The sequence below is a fragment of the Alnus glutinosa genome, chromosome 9 (genome assembly GCF_958979055.1).
Source record: "Alnus glutinosa chromosome 9, dhAlnGlut1.1, whole genome shotgun sequence".
In the NCBI taxonomy this organism is placed as follows: domain Eukaryota; kingdom Viridiplantae; phylum Streptophyta; class Magnoliopsida; order Fagales; family Betulaceae; genus Alnus; species Alnus glutinosa.
Window position 1 is genome coordinate 27,276,565 of NC_084894.1, and position 27,040 is coordinate 27,303,604.

A 27,040-nucleotide genomic window follows, 5' to 3' on the forward strand; every position below is an offset into this window, starting at 1 on the left:
ACCCTATCATCATTTTATTGGACTGATGTGGAAGTATCCATAAGCACTCGTTAAGGTCTGATGGATACTGCAACATCAACTTAGTAGGATAAGGTGGGATGTGAATACAATATTTATTATTATTGACAACTTAAGTGTGCAATTCCAAGTGTAGGTTGTCACGAAGTAGTAAATTATCGGGAGTCCGAGTGTCGAATCACAGGGATTTTGAGAACAAATAACACTAACAAAATAAGATAACCATATAGATAAAAGTAATAAGAGATAATAATATTGTTAAGATTTGTATTTGATTTTAACTTCTTCTTCGAATGATGACATACGTGTAGAGAAAAGTGATAAGAGATAACGTAAATACCTAAATATGGTATGATAGTCTACACAATGAGGACATATGTGTCACTAGAGCAAAGAGGCCTAGCCCAAATTGATGAGCTAGTGGCCCAAATCCATTGCCTCAACTTTGAAACATGGAAAATGGGCCATGCTACTTGCCATGCTCGTCTTAAATTTTGTTACAAATACTGCAACAAGCTAAATACTTGCAGTCCAAGTATTGTACACTTAGAACCAGCCATCGGCAATTCGGTATTGACCAGCTTCACTCTCAAGGTACAACCCCACACAGCACTAATTTCCCAAGGTTGCTTCAGATCACGCTCGATAGGCCTTCTGCTACACGGTCCTCATCTACTCTCAGATCTGCATCCTCTCTATCTCTCTCGCAGGGTTTGGACCGTCTGACCTCCTCCGCCATGTCTGGCTCCACGCCCTCCCAGACCGCGGCCAACGCCCCCATCACTGCGAGAGAAACCCTAACTGTAAATCCCTACGCTTCCATGTTTGTGTCTGTGCGCTTGCGTTTCAATTTTACGTCGTCGTTTTGGTTTGGTTCGGTTCGGTTATATCTGATTTTGCTTTTCCTTGTGGTGGTCGCAGCTACCGAGCCTGGGGATCAACCCGCAGTTCATCACGTTCACGCACGTGACGATGGAGTCGGACAAGTACATCTGCGTGAGAGAAACGTCGCCGCAGAACAGCGTGGTCATCGTCGACATGACCATGCCCAATCAGCCCCTCCGCCGGCCTATCACTGCCGACTCGGCCCTCATGAACCCCAATTCCAGAATCCTCGCTCTCAAGGGTGTGCATTTCGTTTTCCCATTCTGAATTCCAACTATCGGTTTCGAATTTCGCAGTTTCTCATCGTGTTTAGTCTACTGGTACTGCACATTATGTGCCCGTGCTAAAAATAGTAATGTTGAGATTTGCACAAATTATATCTTGTTAATTTTCGTTGTTTTATTGTTCAAATGTGCAACCGTACATTGTAATACTGTAGGGATGGTAAATGGCACTTAGCAAAACCTGAATTTAGAAATTTAAGAATTCCATGGTGGAGTGACCATGGGGAAATCTCGAGGATCATAATTCTTATACAACTCGAAATTGTGTCTGGTTAACATGTAATTCTACTGAGCTTTTTTAGACTATGTAGATGGTCGGAAATTCATCAAAATATAGTGATGAATATGGGAGTCTATATCAAATGTTTAAAATTCATTCCAATTAATGATTCAGATAAACAGCGCATATTCAATGAGACCCATGAGGTGTATTGATCTTAAATTTTATGTTTATCATTAATATAGTGGTTTTTTAAAAAGGAACTTAACCTGAGTTTTGTCATTGTGTGTATATCTCATATTTTGGGCATTTTGAAATAAGAATCATTTAACCAAACAGCTGTTAACCCATTGAAATTTTTTTTTTTTGCCAAGTGCCAACTAAAGATTGTGGTACATTGTTTCTGTGTTACCGATTGATGTTTGCGGGGTAGTGTTCTTTGTCTGGAAGGGGATTGGACATGGAATTGCAACAGTGTATATTCAGTATAGTTCCGTCTTTTTCTGTTTTACCACACAGTAGTACTGGATTCAGTATTATGAAATAGTGACAAATTCTATAGAAAAAATAAGAAATTTAACAGAAATGATTTTTCTCTGCACCTTGATTCAATACTAAGGTTACTATCGGGCTAATGAATGGTATTATTCGATGTAAAGCTCAAGTTGCGGGAACTACTCAGGATCACTTACAAATATTCAACATTGAACTAAAAGCAAAGGTCAAGTCGCATCAGATGCCAGAGCAGGTGATAAATTTGTCCCATTGAAGCATGTTCAAAGTGTGCGATGTCACTTTTGAACCTTTATTTTGTCAAGTTATGATTTTGACTGCACTAAACAGTGTTAACTCTTTGTACTCTCCTTTTTGGATAGGTCGTCTTTTGGAAATGGATCACCCCAAAGATGCTAGGTCTCGTCACACAGACCTCGGTATATCATTGGTCAATTGAAGGCAAGACATCTAACGTTTCCTGATTATTTGTATTCCTTTTTTTTGCTTTGTTTTAATGATTTGTCGTTTTGTTTTGGTCTCTCTCTCTCTGTGGTTATTGGTTCATGTAACATTCTTAATGCATCTCATATCTTAGGTGATTCTGAGCCTTTGAAGATGTTTGAGCGAGCAGCTAATTTGGCAAATAATCAAATAATCAACTATCGTTGTGATCCTACTGAAAAGTGGTTGGTCTTGGTTGGAATTGCTCCTGGTCCACCCGAGGTAAATGGTTCCATCCTTATCTGTAGTTTTTGGCCTCATGTTGGCAATGTTACTTGTGTTCTATGCTTTCTCTTACTTTTGTGTATCTTTCACCTATGGGTTTATTTAGATTAACATTCTTAGTGATTGGGTGTCTTTTAGGCATGTCATAACGCTGCAGTCATTTGATGAATTATGCCATTTACCTGTAAATACTAGACAGCTGTAATGTTGTGGTGGATGCACACATACGCTGTACTCATTTAAGTTACTGCTTAATTGCTTAAACATGGTCATACTACTGCAATTTTTCTCTTAGGATAGATAAAACATTCTATTTCCGATTATTGTGGCACAACCTTTGTCTGCAGGGCTTTTGAATCACTGAAATTGCCTCTGCCTATTATTTGAGCAGAAGATGTAAGAAACTTACCAGTTCAGGCAATATCTTCGACACTGATATATTTGTGTTTCCAAAATTTTTGTTAAAGAGGCCACAACTGGTCAAAGGAAATATGCAGCTTTTCTCTGTGGATCAGCAACGTAGTCAAGCGCTAGAAGCACATGCTGCGTCATTTGCCACATTTAAAGTATGACTCTCCTTCCAAGGTTGTTTTGTTTCAATATGGTTTATTATTAATACGCAGTTATATTGTAATGGTGCTGAATATTATTTTTCATGTTATATACAGGTTCCAGGGAATGAAAATCCTTCAATTCTAATTTGTTTTGCCTCAAAGACCTTGAATGCTGGACAAGTTGCATCGAAGATGCATGTTATTGAACTTGGTGCCCAGCCAGGTCTAATCTATTCTCCATTAACATCTGCCTTAAGATAAATGTGCATGCATGCCGATAGGTTTATTAGTACTACTACGGGCTCGTCATATGCATGCTTTTAATGCCATATGATACTATGAGCAATCAATTTTATTGCTGTTTTAAGTTAGATGCTACTGTTGCACTGTCTTCTGGTCTCTGTAATGTCTTCCTGTACTGATTATGGATTTTGTTGTCAGGCAAACCATCATTTTCCAAGAAACAGGCAGATCTATTCTTTCCCCCAGATTTTCCTGATGACTTTCCTGTTTCAATGCAGGTCAGAATATTCTCTTACTGATTTGCTTTGTTCCAGATAAATTCACTATAAATTAAGCTGCTATTCTTTTTGTGGCAGATATCGCAAAAATATGGTTTAATATATGTGATCACGAAGCTTGGACTTCTTTTTGTGTATGACCTAGAGACTGCTACTGCAGTATATAGAAATCGAATCAGTCCAGATCCTATATTTTTGACAGCAGAAGCTTCATCAGTTGGGGGCTTTTATGCCATCAATAGACGTGGACAGGTGTTACTTGCCACTGTAAATGAAGACACAATTGTAAAATTTGTTAGTGGATCGGTATGTTTATAAAGTTTTCCCTATTTTGGCTGTCAGAGCAAACAAATTATTGGTATAGTAAATTATTGTTAATGTGATTCTGCAGTTGAACAATTTGGAACTTGCTGTTAATCTCGCCAAAAGAGCAAACCTTCCTGGTGCAGATGAGCTGGTAACTTGACATTGATTTTGATATTATTTATCACAATTGTCTTGTTTTTGAGCTGTGATTGGTGAAATGTAGTGATCTCTGATGTATGCTTAATGCTTTAGCTGATTTCTGTTTTATTCATTATGATTAGGTTGTCCAGCGGTTTCAAGAGTTGTTTGCTCAGACTAAGTATAAGGAGGCTGCAGAGCTTGCTGCAGAATCTCCTCGGGGAATACTTCGTACCCCTGATACTGTTGCCAAATTTCAGGTATATATATAGATATATATCCCAGTTTGGCATTTTTTTGGTTAGTTTTTGCGTGCCTCACTCCTGATAAATTCTTCTGATTTCTATTTGGTTCTTTATGTGATCCTGAGAATGGGATGCATCATCTATAAGACATGCATGTGATCTTTGCGGTGAGATTCTAATATTATTGTGTTGTTCTTTTGTTGTAGAGTGTTCCTGTGCAAGCAGGGCAAACACCACCACTATTGCAGTACTTTGGAACACTGTTGACGAGAGGAAAACTCAATGGTTTTGAGTCTTTGGAATTATCACGCCTTGTTGTAAACCAGAACAAAAAGAATCTTTTGGAGAATTGGTTGGCAGAGGACAAGCTGGAATGTAGTGAGGAGCTTGGAGATCTTGTGAAGGTCTGTATGAAAGTTTTTTATTGAACTCTTTTCAGTAACACCTTGAAGTTTTTGAGGATTATTCGAGTGCAAAGCTTGAATGTTAGCTCATTGGGCTGGGTGAGCGAGGGTTATACTTTTTAGGGGAAAATACCAACTTTGTTAAAATCAAACTGCATTATCCTTTTGACTTGTAATTGACAATTGTCTCCTTCAATCGTTTTATGTTTGTCTTTTTATATAGTTGGGTGTTTATGGTGCTTTTGTTTTACTCACCTATTTTCTTTTTTTCCATCTTTCTAATATTTCGAAATGTTTTATTTTGCAGACAGTTGATGGTGACCTTGCGCTGAAAATATATATCAAAGCTAGGGCAACTCCAAAAGTTGTTGCAGCATTTGCTGAGAGGAGGGAGTTTGACAAGATTTTGATATACTCAAAGCAGGTTATTTAATAAGATTTTCTTACTAGTACCGGCATCTCTAAATATACGGAGTCAAGTTCAACCATTTCAACCAGTAGTCCTTAGTTGTGAATCACTACTAACATTTTATTTTTGATGAGTAAATCCCTACTCACATTATATGACCTTTGTCATGTCATTGCAATATAATATGTAATATGTACTTCTTGATGCTCACCATACAGATGATTTTCTTTACCAATGCAGGTTGGGTACACACCTGATTATTTGTTCCTTCTGCAAACGATTTTGCGGTCAGATCCCCAGGTGTGTGGATTGTTTTGTAATAGAGTTTTTGGGCATTTTTTTTTCCTTAGTAGGATATTATAACTAAGTTGGGTGCAACATTTTAAGGTTCATATATCAGATTCAATTATTAAATTGTATTCAGCAGTATCTTTTGCTTTGTCATGGGTTTCTTCTTTTCTAGCACATAGCAAGTCTCTTTTCAAATGTTGAACGTGTCATAGTGCCGTACCAGACTGAGTTGCGAAATATTAACTGCGTTTCTGATATAGGAATATTTTGTACTTTCTTGATTGCAGGGGGCTGTTAATTTTGCACTGATGATGTCTCAAATGGAGGGAGGCTGCCCAGTTGACTACAACACAATAACAGATCTGTTTCTTCAGGTTCAATTGGAATTTTCCTTATATATGGTTCAAATAGTTTCAGATTCAACATAGACTTCATTTTCTTCGTAAGCTAATAAAATGTATTTTGGATATGAAGTTAGAGTTAGAAACATATTTTCTCCTTTTCTTTTAATCTTAGTTTAGCATATTCAGATTTTCTGCCAGGAGAAAATTATTGTATTCTCATTATTGATTTAAGCTAAACACTTGCATACTTCAGACTTTGTTTTATTAAGAATTTTCTGTTGTCCAGAGGAACTTAATCCGTGAGGCAACAGCTTTTCTGCTGGATGTGCTGAAGCCGAATCTACCTGAGCATGGCTTCCTTCAAACAAAGGTCCAGTTTTTTTTTTTTTTTTTTTTTTTTTCTTGTAATTTGTTTTCTAATATTTTAATCTGATATTTTATAACTTTGTTTCCATGTTTTTACTTATATCCGTTTCATCTTTTATTTTGTTCAGGTTTTGGAAATTAACCTTGTGACATTTCCAAATGTTGCGGATGCTATATTAGCCAATGGTATGTTCAGCCATTACGACCGCCCACGTATTGCACAGCTTTGTGAAAAAGCTGGTTTATATTTGCGGGCCCTTCAGGTATGGTGGCCTCTTGAACTTTGATGGCAAAATTTTTTACAAGGATAATTAGTTTTCTCCTGATCTAAATTATCTTTTGATTCTGCAGCACTATACAGAGTTGCCTGATATTAAACGTGTCATTGTGAATACACATGCAATTGAACCACAGGTTTGGTACTCAAATTCTTATACAAAACTTGGCCAAATGTGAATCTGGTAAAATTTCTAATCATTTGGTGCTTTCCAGTCTCTTGTTGAGTTCTTTGGAACCCTTTCCAAAGAATGGGCTCTTGAGTGCATGAAAGATCTTCTAGTGGTCAATCTTAGAGGCAATCTTCAGCTAATTGTGCAGGTGAAGTAGTGATTCTTTAAGCTGGTGTTGCTATTACTGCTGTTTTTAAATGTGCGGCTTACTAGAATATTTTTTATGCAGGCTGCCAAAGAATACTCTGAGCATTTAGGTGTTGACGCCTGCATAAAACTATTTGAGCAGTTCAAGTCCTATGAAGGGTTATACTTTTTCTTAGGGTCATATTTGAGCTCCAGGTACCCTTCTCTTTATTGTGAAAGAAAAGGAAAAGCCAACATTAGTTGACTATATGCGTTTGGTGGGCAATTTATCATTACTTTCTATTTCTTTTTGTATAGTGAGGATCCTGATATCCACTTCAAGTACATTGAAGCTGCTGCTAAAACCGGCCAAATTAAGGAGGTAGAACGTGTGACGCGGGAATCTAACTTTTATGACCCTGAGAAGACAAAGAACTTTCTGATGGAAGCGAAGCTTCCAGATGCACGTCCTCTGATTAATGTCTGTGATCGTTTTGGTTTTGTTCCGGATCTCACCCATTACCTATACACTAGTAACATGCTTCGCTATATTGAAGGTTACGTTCAAAAGGTAAATATTTAACATGGATTTCTTTACTTGTATATTCCAAGTGATTTTATTTTGGGTTATTTCTTATGAAGCTGAGTAATATAAAATGGATATTAAGCATTATGATTCTTGGCTTGCTTAATAGGTCAATCCAGGAAATGCTCCTCTAGTTGTAGGGCAGCTGTTAGATGATGAGTGCCCCGAAGATTTCATCAAAGGTCTTATTCTTTCAGTTCGTTCTCTTCTTCCTGTTGAGCCCCTGGTGGAAGAATGTGAGAAAAGGTGTGTTGTTTTCTAACTATGCGCTGTTTTCATTATTATTTTGATTTTATTAATTGTTGCTTGTCTTTTTTGTCAGGAATCGTCTCCGCTTGTTAACTCAGTTCTTAGAGCATCTTGTGAGTGAGGGAAGCCAAGATGTACATGTTCACAATGCTCTGGGTAAAATCATCATAGACAGCAACAATAATCCTGAGCATTTTCTCACAACCAACCCATACTACGATTCTCGTGTCGTGGGAAAATATTGTGAGAAAAGAGATCCCACTCTTGCTGTTGTTGCTTACCGCAGAGGGCAATGCGATGATGAACTTATAAATGTCACAAATAAAAACTCCTTATTCAAACTGCAGGCTAGGTTTGTATGTTGTTGCTTACTTTAGATGTGAATCTATTTCCTAACTATTCTGTTTGGCAAACTGATTTTATTTATCTTTGTTTCTCTATTAGATATGTGGTTGAAAGGATGGACGGCGACCTCTGGGAGAACGTTCTTAATCCTGAAAATGAGTATAGAAGGCAGCTAATTGATCAAGTTGTGTCTACTGCTTTGCCTGAAAGCAAAAGTCCGGAGCAAGTGTCAGCAGCTGTTAAAGCTTTTATGACGGCGGATCTTCCACATGAACTAATTGAGCTTCTTGAGAAGATTGTGCTCCAAAATTCGGCATTTAGTGGCAACTTTAATCTGCAGAATCTGCTTATCCTTACTGCCATCAAGGCTGACCCGTCAAGAGTTATGGATTATATTAATAGGTTAGACAATTTTGATGGTCCTGCTGTCGGGGAGGTGGCCGTGGAAGCTCAATTATATGAAGAAGCATTTGCCATCTTTAAAAAGTTCAATTTGAATGTTCAGGCAGTGAATGTGCTGTTGGATAACATTCGTAGCATTGAACGAGCTGTGGAGTTTGCATTCCGGGTTGAAGAAGATGCTGTTTGGAGCCAAGTGGCCAAGGCTCAACTGCGAGAGGGGCTAGTGAGTGATGCTATTGAGTCATTTATCCGTGCAGATGATACCACCCAATTTTTAGATGTCATACGGGCTGCTGAGGATGCAAATGTGTACCATGACTTGGTGAAGTACCTTCTAATGGTTAGGCAGAAGACTAAAGAGCCCAAGGTGGACAGTGAACTTATTTATGCATATGCTAAGATTGATCGGCTCAGCGACATTGAAGAGTTCATTCTCATGCCAAATGTTGCTAATCTCCAAAATGTTGGAGATCGCTTATATGATGAAGCCCTATATGAGGCGGCAAAGATCATATATGCATTTATTTCTAACTGGGCTAAACTGGCAGTTACTCTGGTGAAGCTAAAACAGTTTCAAGGTGCTGTTGATGCAGCTCGGAAAGCCAACAGCTCGAAAACATGGAAGGAAGTCTGCTTTGCCTGTGTTGATGCTGAGGAATTCCGCTTGGCTCAGATATGTGGTCTAAACATCATCATACAGGTGCCTTTCATGTTTATAGTGCATTTAATTTTTATACCATCTCGCTTATGAAAGTTAATATTGTGGTTTCATATATGAGTATTTGACCATTATGGTGCCAATTTCTAAATTACTTAAGGTACTTACAAAATAGAGGGAAATCTGTAGTGAATTTCCATGTTCTATGTTTTCACATGTTGCAAGTTTCACAACTGTCCCTTCTCTTTTTTCCCTCTTGGTTTTATTTGCTTCACTGGGTTTGAAAATTGTTTACTTGCCACAACTGTGATTGAATACTGGTGCTTGGGTCCTTGTGGACCTAACTTTCCCGTCCCCCTGGGCTGGCAGCTATACTTTTGGTCATTTTTGTATAACATAATTAGTTGCTTGCTTATTTAGAACCCTATTGTTGTTTGACTACTCCTTAATTCTGTATGTTTCTTTATGAAGGTGGATGATTTGGAAGAGGTCAGTGAGTATTATCAGAACAGGGGATGCTTTAACGAGCTCATTTCTCTCATGGAGAGTGGACTGGGATTGGAACGTGCTCATATGGGCATCTTTACTGAGTTGGGAGTTCTATATGCAAGATATCGTCCTGAGAAGCTTATGGAGCACATTAAATTGTTCTCAACCCGTCTGAACATTCCAAAGCTCATACGAGCTTGTGATGAACAACAGCATTGGATGGAATTAACTTACTTATACATCCAATATGATGAGTTTGACAATGCTGCAACTACAATAATGAACCACTCCCCGGAAGCATGGGACCACATGCAATTCAAGGATGTGATAGTCAAAGTTGCAAGTGTTGAGCTCTACTATAGGGCTGTGCATTTCTACTTGCAGGAACATCCGGATCTTATCAATGATCTTCTTAATGTGCTTGCCCTTCGTGTAGACCATACCCGTGTGGTGGATATAATGCGAAAGGTATGAATGTTACTTATGATATTATCAGTATATGCTGTCTTGCTGCTGTTTTCCCCCCACTCCCTTAGTTGAGAAGAAGATGATTGAATTTGTTGGAAAAAGTTCCATCTGTAATATTTTTTTTTTTTTGTTTGCTATCTTTTGGGTGTCAGGCTGGTCACCTCCGTCTTGTGAAGCCATACATGGTTGCAGTTCAGAGCAACGATGTTTCTGCTGTAAACGAAGCTTTGAATGAGATTTACATAGAGGAGGAGGACTATGACAGACTTCGCGAATCAATTGATCTGCATGATAACTTTGATCACATAGGCCTTGCACAGAAGGTGAGGTTAAAATCTTTTTGTTATTTGGAAGTTTTTGATGGGACTCTACTAGAGTTGGCAATTCGGGTTCACGGGTCGGGTTCGGGTCAACCCGACTGGCCCGATTATATAAACGTGTCAACCCCGAACCCGACCCGATTATTAATCGGGTTGTGACACGTGACCCGAACACGACCCGACAAACCCGACTAAAAAATTGTGTCACCCGTTTACCCGACACGACCCGACCCGACACGGCATCAATTTCACTGTTTTCACATGTTTCAACCTTCAATTTTTTTTTTTTTTTTTTTTTTTTTTTTTTTTTTTTTTTTTTTTTTTTACCTTCAATTTTTTTTTTTTTAATCGGGTTATAATCGTGTTGGCGGGTCAACCCGGGTAATCGGGTTATAATCGTGTTGGCGGGTAATCGTGTTATCGGGTCAACCCGTACAATCGGGTCATAATCGGGTTGGCGCGGGTTGACCCGCCAAACACGATTATAATCGGGTCATAATCGGGTCAACCCGATTATGACCCGAACCCGATTATAACAAACCCAAACCCGGTTTTTTCGTGTCGTGTTCGTGTCGAGTTCGCGGGTCGTGTCAAAAATTGCCAACCCTAGACTCTACTTATCAAAAAAGAAGTTTTTGATGGGACTCATACTAACCTTGTCAACAATGCAAATCTTCAGATTGAGAAACATGAGCTTCTTGAGATGAGGCGTGTTGCTGCTTATATTTATAAGAAAGCAGGCAGATGGAAGCAGTCCATTGCATTGTCAAAGAAAGATAATCTTTACAAGGATGCCATGGAGACATGTTCACAGTCTGGCGACCGTGAACTTTCAGAGGAGTTGCTTGTCTACTTCATTGAGCAGGTTCGTGTTCTTCTTCTTCTTTATTATTATCGTTATTATTTTATTATAATTCATTGGTCTAGAATAAATCGAGTCAAGGACATATGTACATAATTATCTGAGTCATACATGTTCTTCCCTTCCTACACCTATCTTGTTTTTGATAAGTAAAAGAACTAAAATGAAATCATCATCACCCTTCCTACACCTATCTTCTTCTTCTTCTTCTATTTTTTATTTTTTTTATTTTGATATTTTTGGATTAAAGTTTCTCAATACTTTGATATTTTTAGATTTTGTGCTGGTGTAGTTATTTTTGTATAGCTCCTCATACTTCTTTGCTTTTGTTGTCATTTTGATTTTGTTTTGTTTTCTTTTTTGTTTAAATCATAACCTCAATTTCAGGTGGGGCTGGGAGCTCTTCTCCCATTTCCTTTCTGATATATTATCCTAAATGTGGTTACTTCAAGTTTGTTTCCCTGAAAATTGCTTCATGTTCTTGTCTAATTGTGCATGATGTGTATTCAGGGAAAGAAAGAGTGTTTTGCATCGTGCCTCTTTGTTTGTTATGACTTAATCCGGCCAGATGTTGTACTTGAGCTAGCATGGATGAACAATATCATTGATTTTGCCTTCCCGTACCTCTTACAGGTGACCTTTTTATTTCTGTCATTACTCTTCTTCCTCTAGTACTTGTCTTTAATACTTGTTTGCTTCTCTTTTTTTTTTAACATCTACCTTCTTTTTTTTTTAATGATTTTTTTTTAAGTTTTCGCGAGAGTACACAAGCAAGGTAGATGAACTTGTCAAGGACAAACTTGAGGCTCAAAAAGAGGTGAAAGCTAAAGCGAGGGAGGAGCAGGACGTGGTTGCTCAGCAGGTATAGCTATTCACCAACATTTATTTGTGTCATTAAGGAGGCCTTTTCTCCACATGGAAATTTGTGCTTCTGGGGGATATTTTGGTCCTGCAACCTCTTAGCCAAGAATTCATCCTGATCAGAAGTTCTTTATAGTTTTGGTCGCATTCTTGGATGCCCATTTATTGTACATAAAAAGCTGGTTTCTTTACCACTAAAGTAACAATAAAAGTAATAAAAAGATTCATTTTTTTTTTTTAATGTTTTCATTATCTGCAGAATATGTATGCCCAGTTGCTGCCTCTTGCTTTGCCTGCACCACCAATGCCAGGACCAAGTGGCGGTTTTGCTCCACCACCAATGGGCGGGATGGGGATGCCTCCGATGCCAGCTTTCGGCATGCCATCCATGGCTCCCTATTGATCTCTGGGTTGTTGAATATACATAGAGAACTTCTGTATGGTGTAGCTAGTCCGGCATTTCCTGTTTACTGTCTACAATTCTAATGATCAGTGGAAATTGAAGCGGCGGTGCCAAATATTTGTTGGATTGCATCACCAAGGCTTTATTTCCTTGGCAGTCGAGGCAGAGTTGGACTGAACTTCTGTTTAACGTGTATAGGTTTCTTTGTTTAGATCAATCACTAAAACGGTGACGTCTTAGTTTCAAGACACATATTGGTTTCCCGACGAGGGTCTAGGAAAATTTTGTACACACCATATTTCCTTGTATTTTACAGCTTTCATCGCTAAATTTTATGATTGATTCTCGCTCACGTTCTTTTGTTTTTTAAAGCTTTTTGTGAAGTCCATATCAAAAGATTATGGAACCTACATCCTGCCAAGGGTGAATAGGATCCTTGAAATGGCCGACTTATCTTGTGGTCCGGATCAAATTTCACAGTTTATATAGTTTATATTGCCTACATTGTCGTGCCGTTTACAATTTTTGAATGATCTGATACCATGTATACCATTATATATTGTAAAATTTAATTTGGACAATGAAATAGAGATGATCCTATTATCGTATATAGTGGGTTACTAGGGCGCTGTCACATTCGTTTGTAGAGGATTATAGTAAAAAATGTGGTACTTTAAAGAAATTAAAAAATTAAAAAAAAAATCACTTACTCTCTTAAATTACCTTGCGTTTTCAATTTTTCACTCAACTCTAAAACTTTGTGATATGAGATTCAAATCTTTTAGCCCACTTCTGTTCTCATCGGCATTGATTTAGCTTGTGTTGTACGAGTCTAGCACATGCCATACGTACCATGAGACTCGCCAATCAGTGTTCTTATGACATACAATTGACTTTGATGCTTAATTGGAAAAAAAGAAATTAAATGTTGTAAAGATAAAATGGGAATTTCATTGGATTATTGATGAAAAAACAAAAAGAAGATTAACAACTTTTAGAGGTTTTTAGGGTTCTTTAAATCTTAATCATCATTTGTAATTTAAATGCTTCAAGCTTTACGATCTCGAAAATTTATTATTTGAGAAAACTTTACTTATAACCTAATTTTTTCATCAATTTTGAAAAAAATGTACCCAAACTTTAAAAAGTGTTAATTTAGGGTATCTAACTTTCAATTTTTTTTTATTTTTTTTTTTAATTTCAACCCTCCGTTAGAATTTTTCATTAATTCTTGTCAAAATTTCCAAAATAATCCTCTTTATTTTTAGGAAAAAATTGTTAAGATTTAAATGTTGGTCAGAATTTAACGGAATTATTAAAATACTCATACCTGAATCTTTAAAAAATTTATAATTTTTTTTAAAAAAAATAAACACAATGATATTTTGATAATTTTGATAGGATTTAATAGAAAATTTGAATGGAGGGTTGAAATTGAAAAAAAAATTAATAGATGAATACTCTAAATTGACACTTTTTAAATTTAGACACATTTTTTCAAAAATAATAAAAAATCAGAGATTATAAGTAAATTTTATTATTATTATTTTTCTCAATATTTAAAGAATGTTGTTAAAAATATTTCAAATTTTAATTTTAATTTTTTTTACAAATTATTATTATAATTAACGCTGACAGGTCCACCCGATCAAATTTATAAATAAGTTAATAGCGACAAGCACAACCAGTATGTTGGACACACACGTGGGTGACGTGGGTCCACGGTCCAAGATCCTCCGTTATGCCACCACTATCCAACACCATTACACTTGGCACCCACACATCCGCCCTATCAGCTCCACCTTCATACTACTGATTTGCCAACAAAACCACAAGCCCTAATTGTACTCCACAGTCCAAACTCCAACACCACCTCTGTCTCACAAAATCCTTTAACATAATTAACCAAAAAAAAAAAAAAACAAACAAACAAAGCCCTAACATTTCCCAGCCCATTAAACCCAACCTCAAAACCCTAGCTTTAAATTCCGGTAATTTCAGTTACTGGCTTTGGATTTTCATTTTTTTTAATATTTTTCCTACACAATTCGTAGTCCTTGATTTTGTTTTTGCTTTTGTTGTTTTATTTTATTTTAGTAGTCATGTCGGACGAGGAGAGAGAAGAGAAAGAGTTGGATCTCACAACGCCTGAGGTTGTCACCAAGTACAAGAGTGTTGCCGAAATTGTCAACAGTGATTATCTTATCTCTCTATCTGTGTCTCTTTGCTTCTTCTTCTTTCTTTTTTTTTTTTTTTTTTTTTTTTTTTTTTGGGATAAATAAAGTGGGTTTTAATTGATTTTTGAAGAACGTGTTGTTTTCCAGGGGCTTTGCAGTTAGTGATATCGGAATGCAAACCCAAAGCGAAGATTGTGGATATATGCGAGAAAGGCGATGCCTTTATCAGAGAGTATGACAAAATTTATTTGTTTGTATTGCTAAAGGGATTGTTCGTTTGGATTATTTTGAGAATTCATGCCCCCAAATGTGAAAATGTGAAAATGAAAAATGTGTACTTTGTTTATGCTAATGATGACTGCGTTTAAGGTTTTAAGGCTTGATTGGATATGGTGTTTTTTTTTTTTTTTTTTTTTTTTATGTTGATTAGTGATGGGGTTGTGGGTATAGGCAAACTGGGAACATGTACAAGAATGTTAAGAGGAAAATTGAGAGGGGTGTTGCTTTTCCCACGTGTGTTTCTGTAAACAATACGGTTTGCCACTTCTCGCCGCTTGCAAGTGACGAGGCCGTGTTGGAAGAAGGTGATATGATAAAGATGTAAGTCCTGTTTTGGGTTATTTGTTGTCTGGTATTTATTCTCTTAGAGTATGTTGTAATTGGTTTGGTCTTTTGAGGATAGAGGTTATGTGAGTATTAAGATATGAAAGTGTTCGGTTTTTTGCAGTGATATGGGATGTCACATTGACGGTTTTATTGCTGTAGTCGCACATACTCATGTTCTTCAAGAGGGGCCGGTGACGGGTAGGGCAGCAGATGTTATTGCAGCAACCAATACAGCTGCTGAAGTTGCTTTGAGACTTGTAAGGCCTGGAAGAAAGGTAATTTACAATGCTCAATTTCTTTCTTCTCTCAGCTTAGTTGGCACTGAATAATATTCTTCCTTGGACGCCCAAGTTGTCTTAGGTGATCACTTTCTCCGCAACCACTTTCATGTATCTCTAAATATATATATATATTTTTTTGGATGAACTAAACATTTATAAACCAAACACTCCAAAAAAAAGTACACCAGAAAAATCTGGATGAAAAATATTTCGTGTATCTCTAAATATTTTATATACCATTGGCTGTGCTCTGGGTGCAATTTCATTTGTATGGCACTGGAACATAATCAATTGTTTCTGAGATTGCAAAATTTTTGGTTTGAATTGATACTTGAGCTTGTATTGGATGCCGGTGGGATGAAAAGAGACATGAATAGTGGGATGGGTTATAGTGAATTGCTATTTCTTTACAGTTTCTTTTCCCAAGTCCCTGTTAATGCATGAGACAACCTCAATCTGTGTTGGAAAACAAAAATCCAAGCTCATTAATTTAAGAAGCATCACTTATCAAAAAACTAATTTAAGAAGCATCAACATTATTGGTGGAAGATGTAAAAGACCTTTGACGCCATGATGAACGTGAAATACAGTGAATGAAGAATTCCTTAAGATGAATGATGGTGATGGCTTTTGACTAATAAATTCTTGAGGTCTTCACAAACTGTGTTGAGGATTGTTTAACTGCACAAGTTTGTGTAAATATATCCAAAAAAAAAATCCAGAAATTATTGTATTGCATGCAATTTGGTTTATAGTTTTTGTTATATCCTCTGCATCATAAGGATATGATGCTATCTTCATGTTCAAGTGGGGCTTTTTTTGTTATCTTAAATATAAGATAGGATAGATGTTAAAAATGATTGTTGCATTACTTGCATGCTCATCCCCACTCTTGACTGAAATATAGCTACTGCTCGGACAAGTTTTATTGTGCCCTTATACTTGGTGGAGTTGGCATTTTTTTTTTCGTTCATTGGATGAGTATTTTTATGTTATACTAATTTACTACATCCATCTTCTCTATATTTAATTATATATGTTCCTTCATTATGCTCTCAATTTTTTCTTTATGGTATGCCTCGATTTGTTCATTTGCTTGATGTGGCAGAACAAAGAAGTGACAGATGCTATTCAGAAAGTTGCTGCTGTCTATGATTGCAAGATTGTTGAAGGTGTTCTGAGTCACCAGCTGAAGCAGTTTGTGATTGATGGAAACAAGGTTGTACTGAGTGTGTCCAGTCCGGAAACAAGAGTTGATGATGCAGAATTTGAGGAAAATGAAGTCTATGCTGTTGATATAGTCACCAGCACAGGTGATGGCAAGGTAAGTGCAGGCTTTTAGTTGACCTAAACATAATATTGTAATATGTTTTATTCGTGGTTTATGGATATTGGATTGCAGCCTAAGCTGTTGGATGAGCGTCAAACAACTATATATAAGAGAGCTGTTGACAGAAATTATCACTTGAAGATGAAAGCATCGAGGTTCATCTTCAGTGAAATTAGTCAGAAATTTCCCATCATGCCATTTACGGCAAGGTTCACATGCTTTTCATCTTATATGCTGTTTCAAACTTGAAAAGCTTTTGCTGTTTAGCCTGTGTGATTTGTTATTAAAAATCCATTTGTGTGCCTTTATTTTAGGGCTTTGGAAGAGAAGAGAGCTCGACTAGGACTGGTGGAATGTGTGAACCATGATCTGTTGCAGCCATATCCTGTTCTCCATGAGAAACCAGGCAAGTCTCTTGATCAACTTTGTTTGCAAAATATTGAATCCACAAATAGTGAATTTGTGCTTTCATCATTGCTCTAATATTCTTTCTTACCAAATATGTTCAACAAATCATTTCAGAAACTCACATGTTTACTCTAGGTAGCACAAGTACTTTTTTTTTTTTTCTTTTTTTTTCTTTTTTTCTTTTATTATTGATACTCAACTATGTTATTCAAATTTGCACCAGGGACACGCATAAAAAGAGATTGGTGATACAAATTTTTCTGCTTTTTTTTTTTTTTCAAACACAAGTGGAGAGTAGTTAACATTGTGCGTTTGGTTTTAATTCTAATCATTGGAGTATCTTGTAACGTACTTGGTTGGTGGTTGTGCAGGTGATTTAGTTGCGCATATTAAATTCACAGTTCTACTAATGCCAAATGGGTCAGACAGGATCACTTCTCATCCTCTACAGGAGCTGCAGCCCACAAAGTCTATTGATAATGATCCTGAAATCAAGGCCTGGCTGGCTCTTGGCATTAAAACAAAGAAGAAAGGTGGTGGGAAGAAGAAGAAAGGTGGGTCAAAGAGAAACTTGGTTAAATATTCGGCTAGAACAAATTTATACTAGGTTGGCAGTAGATCAAACTCCATCGATCCTTTTATCAATCAATAATTCACAGTTTCAACTTATGTGTTTGCAGGCAAAAGAGGCGACAAAGTGGAGGATTCAGCAGAAGCTGAGGCAATGGATGCAGAGAATGGGGTTGCAACTCAAGAATAAGAGTTTTTAATCTTATTTACTTATCACTCCACTGTATTGGCTAATTGCAATTGGAGTTTCGTGGAGAAACCTGTAATATGGGGTCTGATTGGGGCTTCTGGTGTGTGAAGTGATTTGGCTTAATGCACACACAGATCATTTTGTTCATCGAGCACTTGGTCCCAATTCTTCACTTGTTCATACAATAAAAAGCAAATGGCTGCATAAAATATCCCCCGTGATTAAAGCTTAATAAACAGAATTGTGGTTACTTCTGTCTCGATTGTGTACTGGGGTACTTACATTCGCATGCTTTTGATACTCTCCCCTGCTTGTGATTGAAATGACTAATATCAATTCTGAATGCAGGCTTCTTGGTACATATAAGAATTATTTAGTTGGGTAGAGGGAGCAACATGAGGCCAATGATGGAGTCTTGACCTTTAGTTTTGTTCCACACAAGCCAATCTGCAAGGTCAAACTAGTGTCTGCCTTATGTGAGTGCATTCATACACAGAGGATGTATTTTGAGCACTATAACTTGAATAGGGTACATGAATGCACTCACTTATGATAGAAATTAGTTTGATCATGTAGATTTTGTAGTTTAATTATCTGAATCTTATCTCATTATTGGGGTTGTTGTTCATCTAAGCTTTGAGTGTTATTGAATTGTTTGTTTCAGCCATTTACAAAATTTGCATCAGGAAATTGAATCTGTCTGGCTCTGCAGCTGAGTGCCCTCATTTAAGTTGTTATGGTAAATCACCGTCTTGTTTATAACTGAGAAGCGGCTAAGTTCTACAAAATCATCTGTTCATTACATTTCTGGACAGAAGTGATGATTTCTTTTTTCCTTTTCTGGTTTGTTTTAGGTTAAATTCCAGAGTCCCACAAGGCTCCTCGGATTCTCTGTTTCTTAGAATCGAATGGGGCCTTCTGTGATGTTAATCATAGATCTTCATTAAGAGAGGTTACTATTCAATTCCCAGCATGGCATGCCATGTCTTCTAGGAATATTCCTTCGTGAAAAATATGAATGAAATACTGAGGTCCTATAAACATGCTAGTGGGGAAAACCCTGTTGCTTAATTCACTCTATGGCCTTTGATGGAGTGTTCGCTGGACAGGCATGTATGACATATCCTCCATGGCTCCATTCAAGAACTAAACTATATCTTGCTGAGAAATGCATATGCCACACTAATATTTTGTTATTATTTTACTATGATAACGTGACATTGTCGATTTACCACTATATATATATTAACTAGAGCTGCTTTAAGGGTGGATTAGCTATATCACATTACTTTACAAAAGAAATGCAAAAAACTATACCTTCACCCTACTAGGCTAATGTGGCAATGTCATCGGTCATTTTTTTTTTTAGTTTTAATGAAGGCTAATCAAAGGGCTAATGTGGTAGTACTAATCAACCTTTTAATATTTTTTCTTAACAATGACCGATTGACACTATCACTTTAGTATGGTGAGATTGTGATAAAAAAAAAAAAAAAGAAAAAAAAAAGAAAAAGAAAAAGAAAGAAGTATGGTTTATAACATTATTCTTTCAACATTAAAAGGTAATGCTAAGGAATGAGGAATAGCATCTAAACTACACTCGGGCAATCGGCTTAGGTGGTAAGCAACTTATTACTTTGCCTAACCCTAAATAAATCTCCCCTCAAAACTTTAAATTTTTATCTAGAAAAAAAATGTGCTAGTGGGCTTTAAGGTTTCATTTTTTTTTTTTTTTTTATCAAATCATTCTTTAAAGGTTTACCCTTTATGATAAATTTTTAACGGTGATAAATAACATGCTGCCATTAAAAAGTAGTACAGACTAACCATTCAGCTAGCAAAATGGCAAAAAAACAATTTGTTAACACTTTTTTGTTGTTGCAGCGAAAACCTAATTCAACGGAAAAGGTTTACCCACCCACATGACCATCTTTTTCAGATAGAAAGCCTCAACCATTTTGTTGTTTAGATTGTCAATAATTCGAGCAGTCAATATAAGAGTGTCTCTACAATATCTATTTGTCCATATAGATTTTGGACAATTTGTCCACCTACTATAAAAGGTGGACTCCATAAGGCTTTTCACATTGAATCATGATCTTTTATAATTATTTGCTGAGAAAATTCGAGCAGGTAATTGTGAGAGACTATTTATAGGATATACCTGACCGGATAAATGGTTAGACAACTCAATTTTTATTTCAGATAGGTCCTATAATAGTATTTTATAATCACTTGTCGAAATTTTTGTAAATTCGAATAAATAATCGTAGAGAATATTAATTCTTTAACATTTGTTATTCTTTACTAATAATTCAACATCAAATTGTTTGGAGATTTGAATCCCCTCTCCCCCACTCTCTTGGACTCCCTTATAAAAGGCGTGAGGTTCACGCTTTTTTCTCACGAAGCCCTGCCCTCTATTACACACACTCTCTCATTCCCACTATAAAAACCCTCTTTCTCTTCTCGGCAGCCGAATTCTCGATCTCTCTTTCTAGAAGAAAATGGCGAGCACCGAACCCGAGCACGAGCACAGAGAGGATGAGGAGGCTGCGGCCAACGAAGACGAGGACACTGGCGCTCAGGTCGCTCCGATCGTCAAGCTAGAGGAGGTCGCCGTCTCCACTGGCGAGGAGAACGAAGAAACCATTCTCGAGCTGTACGCTTGCTTTGTATATATATGTTGATTGTATTGCCCCTAGGGTTTGGTTTTTTCGCGGATCTTTTGAATCTAGGGTTTTTTTTTTAATTTGATTTGGATTTGTAGGAAAGCGAAGCTATACCGATTCGATAGAGATGGGAACCAGTGGAAGGAGAGAGGCGCCGGTACGGTGAAATTCCTCAAGCACAAGGACTCCAACAAGGTTCGCCTTGTTATGAGGCAGTCCAAGACCCTCAAGATCTGCGCCAACCATCTCGGTCCGTTGCTTTGTGTTTTGTTTATTTGATTTTTTGGGGTTGTGGTTGTGGTTAGGGTTAGGGTTAGGGTTAGGGCTAAGTTTTTCTTGAATCTGATGCAAAGGTCTTGTGTGTTTTTTGCAGTTATTGCGACGATGACGGTGCAGGAACACGCCGGGAACGAGAAGTCATGTGTGTGGCACGCGACCGATTTTGCCGATGGTGAATTGAAGAACGAGCTTTTCTGCATCAGATTTGCTTCCATTGAGAGTGAGTCTTGATTCCTCAATTGAATTACAGTATTTTTGAATTCGTGATTGGTAAATCTAGATTTTCTCTAGATGCTACCGAAGTATTATTTTTTTAAAACTGCTGGAAGATTCAAATTCTTGATGAATTGGATGCGATATATGCGGTTTATAATTCTCTTTCGTCTAGTTGGGAAACTATTTTGAGCATTATCTGAACTTGAAGTTGTGTTTGATCTGAATGTTGTGATTTTTTTTTTTGAAAATCAATATGAAGATAGAGATTTTGGCCTTTTGATATGCTGCTCAAAAGAAAAAATTGGAACTTTTAATATGATTTCAACTGTCAAGAGTTGTAACTTGTTGCTATCACAGTTGGTTTTGCTTTGATTTGCAAAAGATTCGTGGCCCAAAGTACTTTTTGTTTATAAGAGTAGTAAAATTACGTTGGTATTTTAAGATTACTTCAGGGTGTAAGTGAAAGAGAAACCTCAATCCTTGGATTATATTTGTGCCGAGTTTGAAATGTGGGATTGGTTTTTGTATTTTTGAAGTCTCCAATTGTCCTGTACCCATATAATTGGTGGATTTTGAGAGTTTTAGTCATTAATTAATGCTAGTGAAGTGGCAAAGAGAGTATTGTTCTCAATTTAATTACAAGACTAAGCAAGAACTACATGACGTAAAGTTATGGTAGTGGTGGTTGATTCTGGATCCAGATTGTAACACCTGAAAATCAATATGCTGTATTGGAGAACCCATTAAGCATGCAAATATGTGAAAGACTATGTAACAATGAAACCTATTGGAATGAACTCATTAGATTCACTTTATTGTGAAGCAAGTGTACAGGAATGAGTGTCATCTTGCCCTAGCCATTATACTTGAGGAAAATCAATTGGAAACTTGGGTTGAAGATTTAAATCCGAACTTGCTTTTTAAGTATTCGAAAAATTCTTTGTTCTATTATTATTTGTTGCGTAAAAATGTCATATTTTGGATGAAAGCACAAGGGGGAGCATAGTGAATTTTATTCTCTATTGACAAACACAGCAAATTTCTCTTTGGAGGTCAAGTGAGCTTCAATAAAGTGTTATTAAATATGTGTTGACAATCAATTCTGAAATATTGTGTATATTGCCTTTTCTTTAAATTCTCAGTAAAGTGTTGCATTGGTCAACTATTACATTCTGCAGTTCTCCATGTATTTTTTGATAATGTCCTGCAGCATTCTCATGTTCTATTTCCTGTTGGTTTAAAGAATTACTTTCTGATTGCTGTTGACCTTCGATTTTGTAGCAAAACTAGAGTATAATAAATGTCTTGCCTTTTCTTTTTTAATTTTCTTAATTCCAGCACTCTTTTTTGAAGAAATTGTTCTCTTATGTAGATTACTAATATTTGGTTTCTGTATCAGACTGCAAAACCTTCATGGAGAAGTTTCAAGAAGTTGCTGAATCCCAATCAACGAAAGAGGAAGACAAAGATACATCTGAAGCTGCTGGGCTTCTTGAGAACTTGAGTGTTGAAGAAAAGAAAACGGAGGCCAAATCTGGTGATGACACCCCTGTTGCATCCGAAAAGGAAATTAAGAGCGATGCAGAAAAAACGGAGAAGAAAGATGAGGAGCCTGCTTCCTCCTCTTAAAGATGATGTCTTTTGAATGCCATATAGACCTGGCCATATGATGAGGTTGTTTGGCTGACCTTTTCCCACCCGTCTTGGTATATTCGTGCAGCCGAAATTCATTGGGTGTGATATATTGGTTGGATGGTGGTGAGTTTACTGCGTCCTTCATTTGGGAGTCTTTTTAAATATTTGGTCGAACTTTGTTCTTGTTTGCGTATTTGAGGGTTGTTTTTTTTGCAGTTTGGGCATTGTGAAAGTTTGTCTTAGGGTTTTTTCAAATCAATTTAATTACTTGGTTTAAGCTGCGGGTCAATTAAGCTCTCAAGAGGTGCGCTGCTAGAAAGAGTATCATAAGAATAGAGTTTTTGTTGGGATATTATTTCTTGTTTTGTGCAGAGTCTGGAATTGTTTTCTATTCCATATAATGAACGAAAGGTTGTGTCTTACTGTCTTATTGCCAACCAATTTCCTGGAAATATATATCATCTGCTTGTGTCTCAAGCTACAATCCATTTTTTGCAGAGTTTAATTGATTGTGGAAAGCCGACTTTAATGGGCATTGGAAATAATGGTAAAATTTAGATGGATGTCCACAGAAGTTTAGATGGATTCATTAAAAAAAAAAAAAATTTAAAAAAGGGGTAAAATTTAGATGGATGTAAAAAAAGAAAGGGAAAATGCTAAATCAGTTTTTGTGGTTGGTTTTATTTATTTGCAATAAGTTCTTCGAGGTTTTTAAAATGTTTTGAGGGATTCCTGTAATGTGCATAAATAATAAGTTAGTCTTTATTATCAAATTTCGAATTCTGTTAAAAAAATTGAGAGTCAATTAGTTTGTCACGTTAGATCCAATGTTTTACCCATAATAAAAGGCATATTTAGTTAATATATATATTTTAATTTTGGGTGACATGTATTATAATTTTATTGTATCTAATGTGGCATACTAATGGAATCCCGATTCTAAAATCATTGTGAGTTTATTGCAAATTAATAAAATCACATGAACTGATTTTGTATTTTTAACAAAAAAAAAAAGTTTAGATGGTCGAGCACAAACCGCCATTGATTTGCCAAGGGTTTTATTTCTTTTATTTTTTTTAATTTTCTATTTGATAAGGGAAAAAAAAATTATAAAAAAGATGTAAGCGGCCACTTAATAAGAAATAAAATGGATGGACTTTCTAACTCTAGCCACTTAACTAAATCTTGTATTCTAAAATTTATACTAAAAGTAATTTTCAAAGCTTTCCAACTTCGAAAATAAAATAATTTGTAAGATGATATAAAAAATTATGCTAGCAAAGCTCCGATCAGCAAACAAATTAGGACCATTAATGCTATTATGCCATGGCTTATTATGATCTCCAACTTTTGTTTTCCAACCGTGGGTATGACATGGGAGTCACTTTCATAGTTTTTATTTATTTTTTGATGTGTTTATTTGATGCAGATGTTTTAATTGATAAACCAGTGGAGTGTAGTAAAAAGGCATTTCTCCATCTACCATGACAACAAAGTTGGCTGACTCATTAATTATGCCACATGTCATGCAAAAAAAAGTGCTGATGTGGACAGTTAACTTACAGCAAGGATTTGTAAAATAATTTTAATACTTGAAAATTTCTTTTTGGAACAAGTAGAAGCAAGATGGGTCAAATACAAGTGAAGGCTCCATCTTGAATTGCATTTGTCATGGTCAACATCGTATTGGGCTTTACATGGACCTCTCTAGTCTCTACCTACATTTGATCTGAGGACCCAAAAATGTACTAATGCCCTTCACTGCAAACCTCTATGTGGCTTTATATAATTATATGATAGGGTCTACTTGACACAAGTTTCATATAACCGGAATTAACTTGAAATAGAGGGATTTATTTTTAAAGTTTAAATTTTATTTTATTACATTTAATAAAGTATATAGTACATAACCTCATAATTTAAGAAAAGAGAAAAAAGAAACACATATAGATTAATTGATAATTTGATTTGAGTACAATGCTCTGTTTATAGAGTTTTACATAGATTTAAATAGGAAAAAATACAATTAGCCTCCTCAAAGTTTGACAACTTTTTTAATCTCGCCTCTAATCTCTAAAAATTTGCAATGTGCCCCAACAAAGTTTTCAAATTTTTCGTTGTGACAAATCCATTAGTAATTTCCGTCCGCTCTAATAGAAAGGGCCTCACGTGCTCCGCATGTGATTTTTTTTGTCACGAGTTTCTTTGTTTTACCCTCAGTTAGACACAGTCAATGGAGAAAACAATACACCACCGGAGAAATCAATATCCAAACTCCCGGTAAAGTCTGGTTGCTTCGAGATTCGTTTCACCCTGCGATATACCTCAGCGAATGGTGCAAATTTTTAAAGATTAGATGCAATATTGAAAAAGTGGTAAAACTTTGGGGGGAATTAATTGTATTTTCCCATTTAAATAATTTCAAATTCAAAACATTAATCACAAAAGCATTTTTATCCTTATCATATAGTTCCATGTCACACATTCATCATGTACCAATATATACAATGTTAAATCTATTATGAGTCTACGACCTCATGTAGTCCTCAACCTCAGCAATCATAGAAAGTAATGTCATCTTTTCACCAATGACATGCCATTTTGTTGTCATCCAATTGATAAGACAACTCATTTGGCAATAACTTTTTTTTGTTTGCCTTCAAAATCTTGCATTCTCCATTTAGGAAAAAATAAGTAATATCCCTCTTCTCCAATTAGTACTGCAATCTTATTTATTAAATAATATCTTTCCTTCTACACATGGAAAATCAGAGATATTTTTTGTAATTATCCATAGAGCTTGTAAGGGGTCTTCTATAAGAACCATAGAGTCATTAAATAAGAGCATGGTACAATTTCTTAGCTTATTTCATCTTGTATGAAATTTAGTTAGTCATGATTCTCTCGAAGCACCCATCAATTTCAATGTTATTTACCTTAACGCATCTTAAAAATAGGTCTTAAATCCTCTAAAATCACACATTAATCATATAACAACATATACACGGTTAAATTTATATGGGCAATCATAGAAAGGAATGTCATCTTCTCATCAATGGGCAATGGCATGACAGTTCAACAAATATGCACTCGTGCGTGGCAGCATCCAAGGTCAGAAACTGAATGATTGGCATGATGCCTAGGGACCATCGAGGAACCCCATTAGCACAGAGAGTTGGAGCAATTGCCTTATTTTTTTGTCCATGAAATGAAGGAGTAAAGTTCCCCACGAGGGTAAGGCTATGACCTTTCAAATGGGAGAGGGACACAGAAAAGTCCGAGCATTGAATCAAAATGGGGACACAGATAGAAGAGCGATAAATCTTTGACATAGAAAGGGCACCTAACTTTATATTAATACCCATCACCTTTCACTTACAAATAATAATAAAAAAAAAAAAAAAAAATTGCCCATCACTTTTCATTCTCACACTGTCTCATTCTTTCTTTTTCAAATTTTATTCACCTCCAGTTATAAGACATTGACAGTTGGACCCCAATAATAGGTTATAATACAATGTTTTCCTTGAAGTCGGCGGAGATTTTTTCAATTCGGTCTATTAAACTGATATATACTTTTAAAGCATATGAAAAATGTAGAGTATTCACAACCATAAAAACATTGAAACGTATAGTTAAACCCCAATAATAAGACAAAGAACGCGTTTGACATTGCTATTTAGCCGGTCAAAAGTGCGATTTTAAACAAAATTATTAAAAATATATTGTTTGGGAGTATATTTTAAAAAAAATTACAATTCAATAGAAAATTATGTGTTTTCAAATTGTAAGTAAATGGGTGCGTTTTAAAAAAAACCCACGATTTTAAAGGCAAAACGACAATTTTACCAAACGTTTACTTACGTTTCTAAAAATTATGTTTTTAAATTTTGAAATCGAAAACTCAAACAGACCTAAAGTTTTATTCCGATCATAAAATATTGACAGATGGACCTTCGAATTGAGTTAGAAGAAATCTATTAAACGGACATATGTTATCAAAACATGTGATTTTTAAAGAAGATATTTTTATGCTCTAAAGATATATATCAATTTAAATAAACTCGTCTAGAAAATTTTCTTTCAAAAAGATAATTTGAAGGAAAACTTATCAGAATAATATTGGGACCAGGGAGAAACAAACGACAAAGACCGACTTGGTTGTTAAGGTGGATACCTCGATCGTTGTTCTAATAATGTACCTCATTCTTCAAGCCCATAAACAATCAATTTGCCCATTATGAAATCCAAT

At 36.0% G+C, this 27,040-nt stretch overlaps 3 protein-coding genes across 4 annotated transcripts; all 3 read left to right on the forward strand.

Moving 5' to 3' along the window:
* The first annotated feature begins 546 nt into the window (after window positions 1–546).
* Window positions 547–12,776, forward strand: LOC133878063 (clathrin heavy chain 2-like). Its single transcript, XM_062316551.1, has 30 exons — window positions 547–821; window positions 940–1,144; window positions 2,067–2,155; window positions 2,283–2,361; window positions 2,498–2,625; window positions 3,096–3,194; window positions 3,297–3,405; window positions 3,624–3,703; window positions 3,782–4,009; window positions 4,095–4,160; window positions 4,291–4,407; window positions 4,599–4,796; window positions 5,104–5,220; window positions 5,446–5,505; window positions 5,784–5,870; window positions 6,127–6,210; window positions 6,335–6,469; window positions 6,558–6,620; window positions 6,699–6,803; window positions 6,885–6,997; window positions 7,100–7,352; window positions 7,477–7,613; window positions 7,690–7,968; window positions 8,061–9,063; window positions 9,493–9,978; window positions 10,131–10,301; window positions 10,978–11,163; window positions 11,671–11,793; window positions 11,912–12,022; window positions 12,281–12,776. The coding sequence occupies exons 1-30, from the start codon at window positions 756–758 to the stop codon at window positions 12,422–12,424; spliced, it is 5,121 nt and encodes a 1,706-aa protein (XP_062172535.1). The 5' UTR covers window positions 547–755; the 3' UTR covers window positions 12,425–12,776.
* A 1,365-nt stretch (window positions 12,777–14,141) lies between these two features.
* Window positions 14,142–18,245, forward strand: LOC133878571 (ERBB-3 BINDING PROTEIN 1). Of its 2 annotated transcripts, none has more exons than XM_062317133.1 (10): window positions 14,142–14,415; window positions 14,522–14,617; window positions 14,749–14,833; window positions 15,052–15,201; window positions 15,329–15,482; window positions 16,597–16,812; window positions 16,891–17,027; window positions 17,133–17,224; window positions 17,598–17,780; window positions 17,907–18,245. In XM_062317133.1, exons 2-10 carry the CDS (start codon window positions 14,527–14,529, stop codon window positions 17,984–17,986), a joined length of 1,188 nt encoding a protein of 395 aa, XP_062173117.1. In that variant the 5' UTR covers window positions 14,142–14,415; window positions 14,522–14,526; the 3' UTR covers window positions 17,987–18,245. The 2 variants fall into 2 exon arrangements, with proteins under 2 accessions (XP_062173117.1, XP_062173118.1); XM_062317134.1 differs by having other exon boundaries at window positions 14,525–14,617.
* A 2,142-nt stretch (window positions 18,246–20,387) lies between these two features.
* Window positions 20,388–23,210, forward strand: LOC133878156 (ran-binding protein 1 homolog a-like). Its single transcript, XM_062316663.1, has 4 exons — window positions 20,388–20,648; window positions 20,757–20,908; window positions 21,032–21,157; window positions 22,553–23,210. Exons 1-4 carry the CDS (start codon window positions 20,494–20,496, stop codon window positions 22,780–22,782), a joined length of 663 nt encoding a protein of 220 aa, XP_062172647.1. The 5' UTR covers window positions 20,388–20,493; the 3' UTR covers window positions 22,783–23,210.
* The last annotated feature ends 3,830 nt before the right edge of the window (window positions 23,211–27,040 follow it).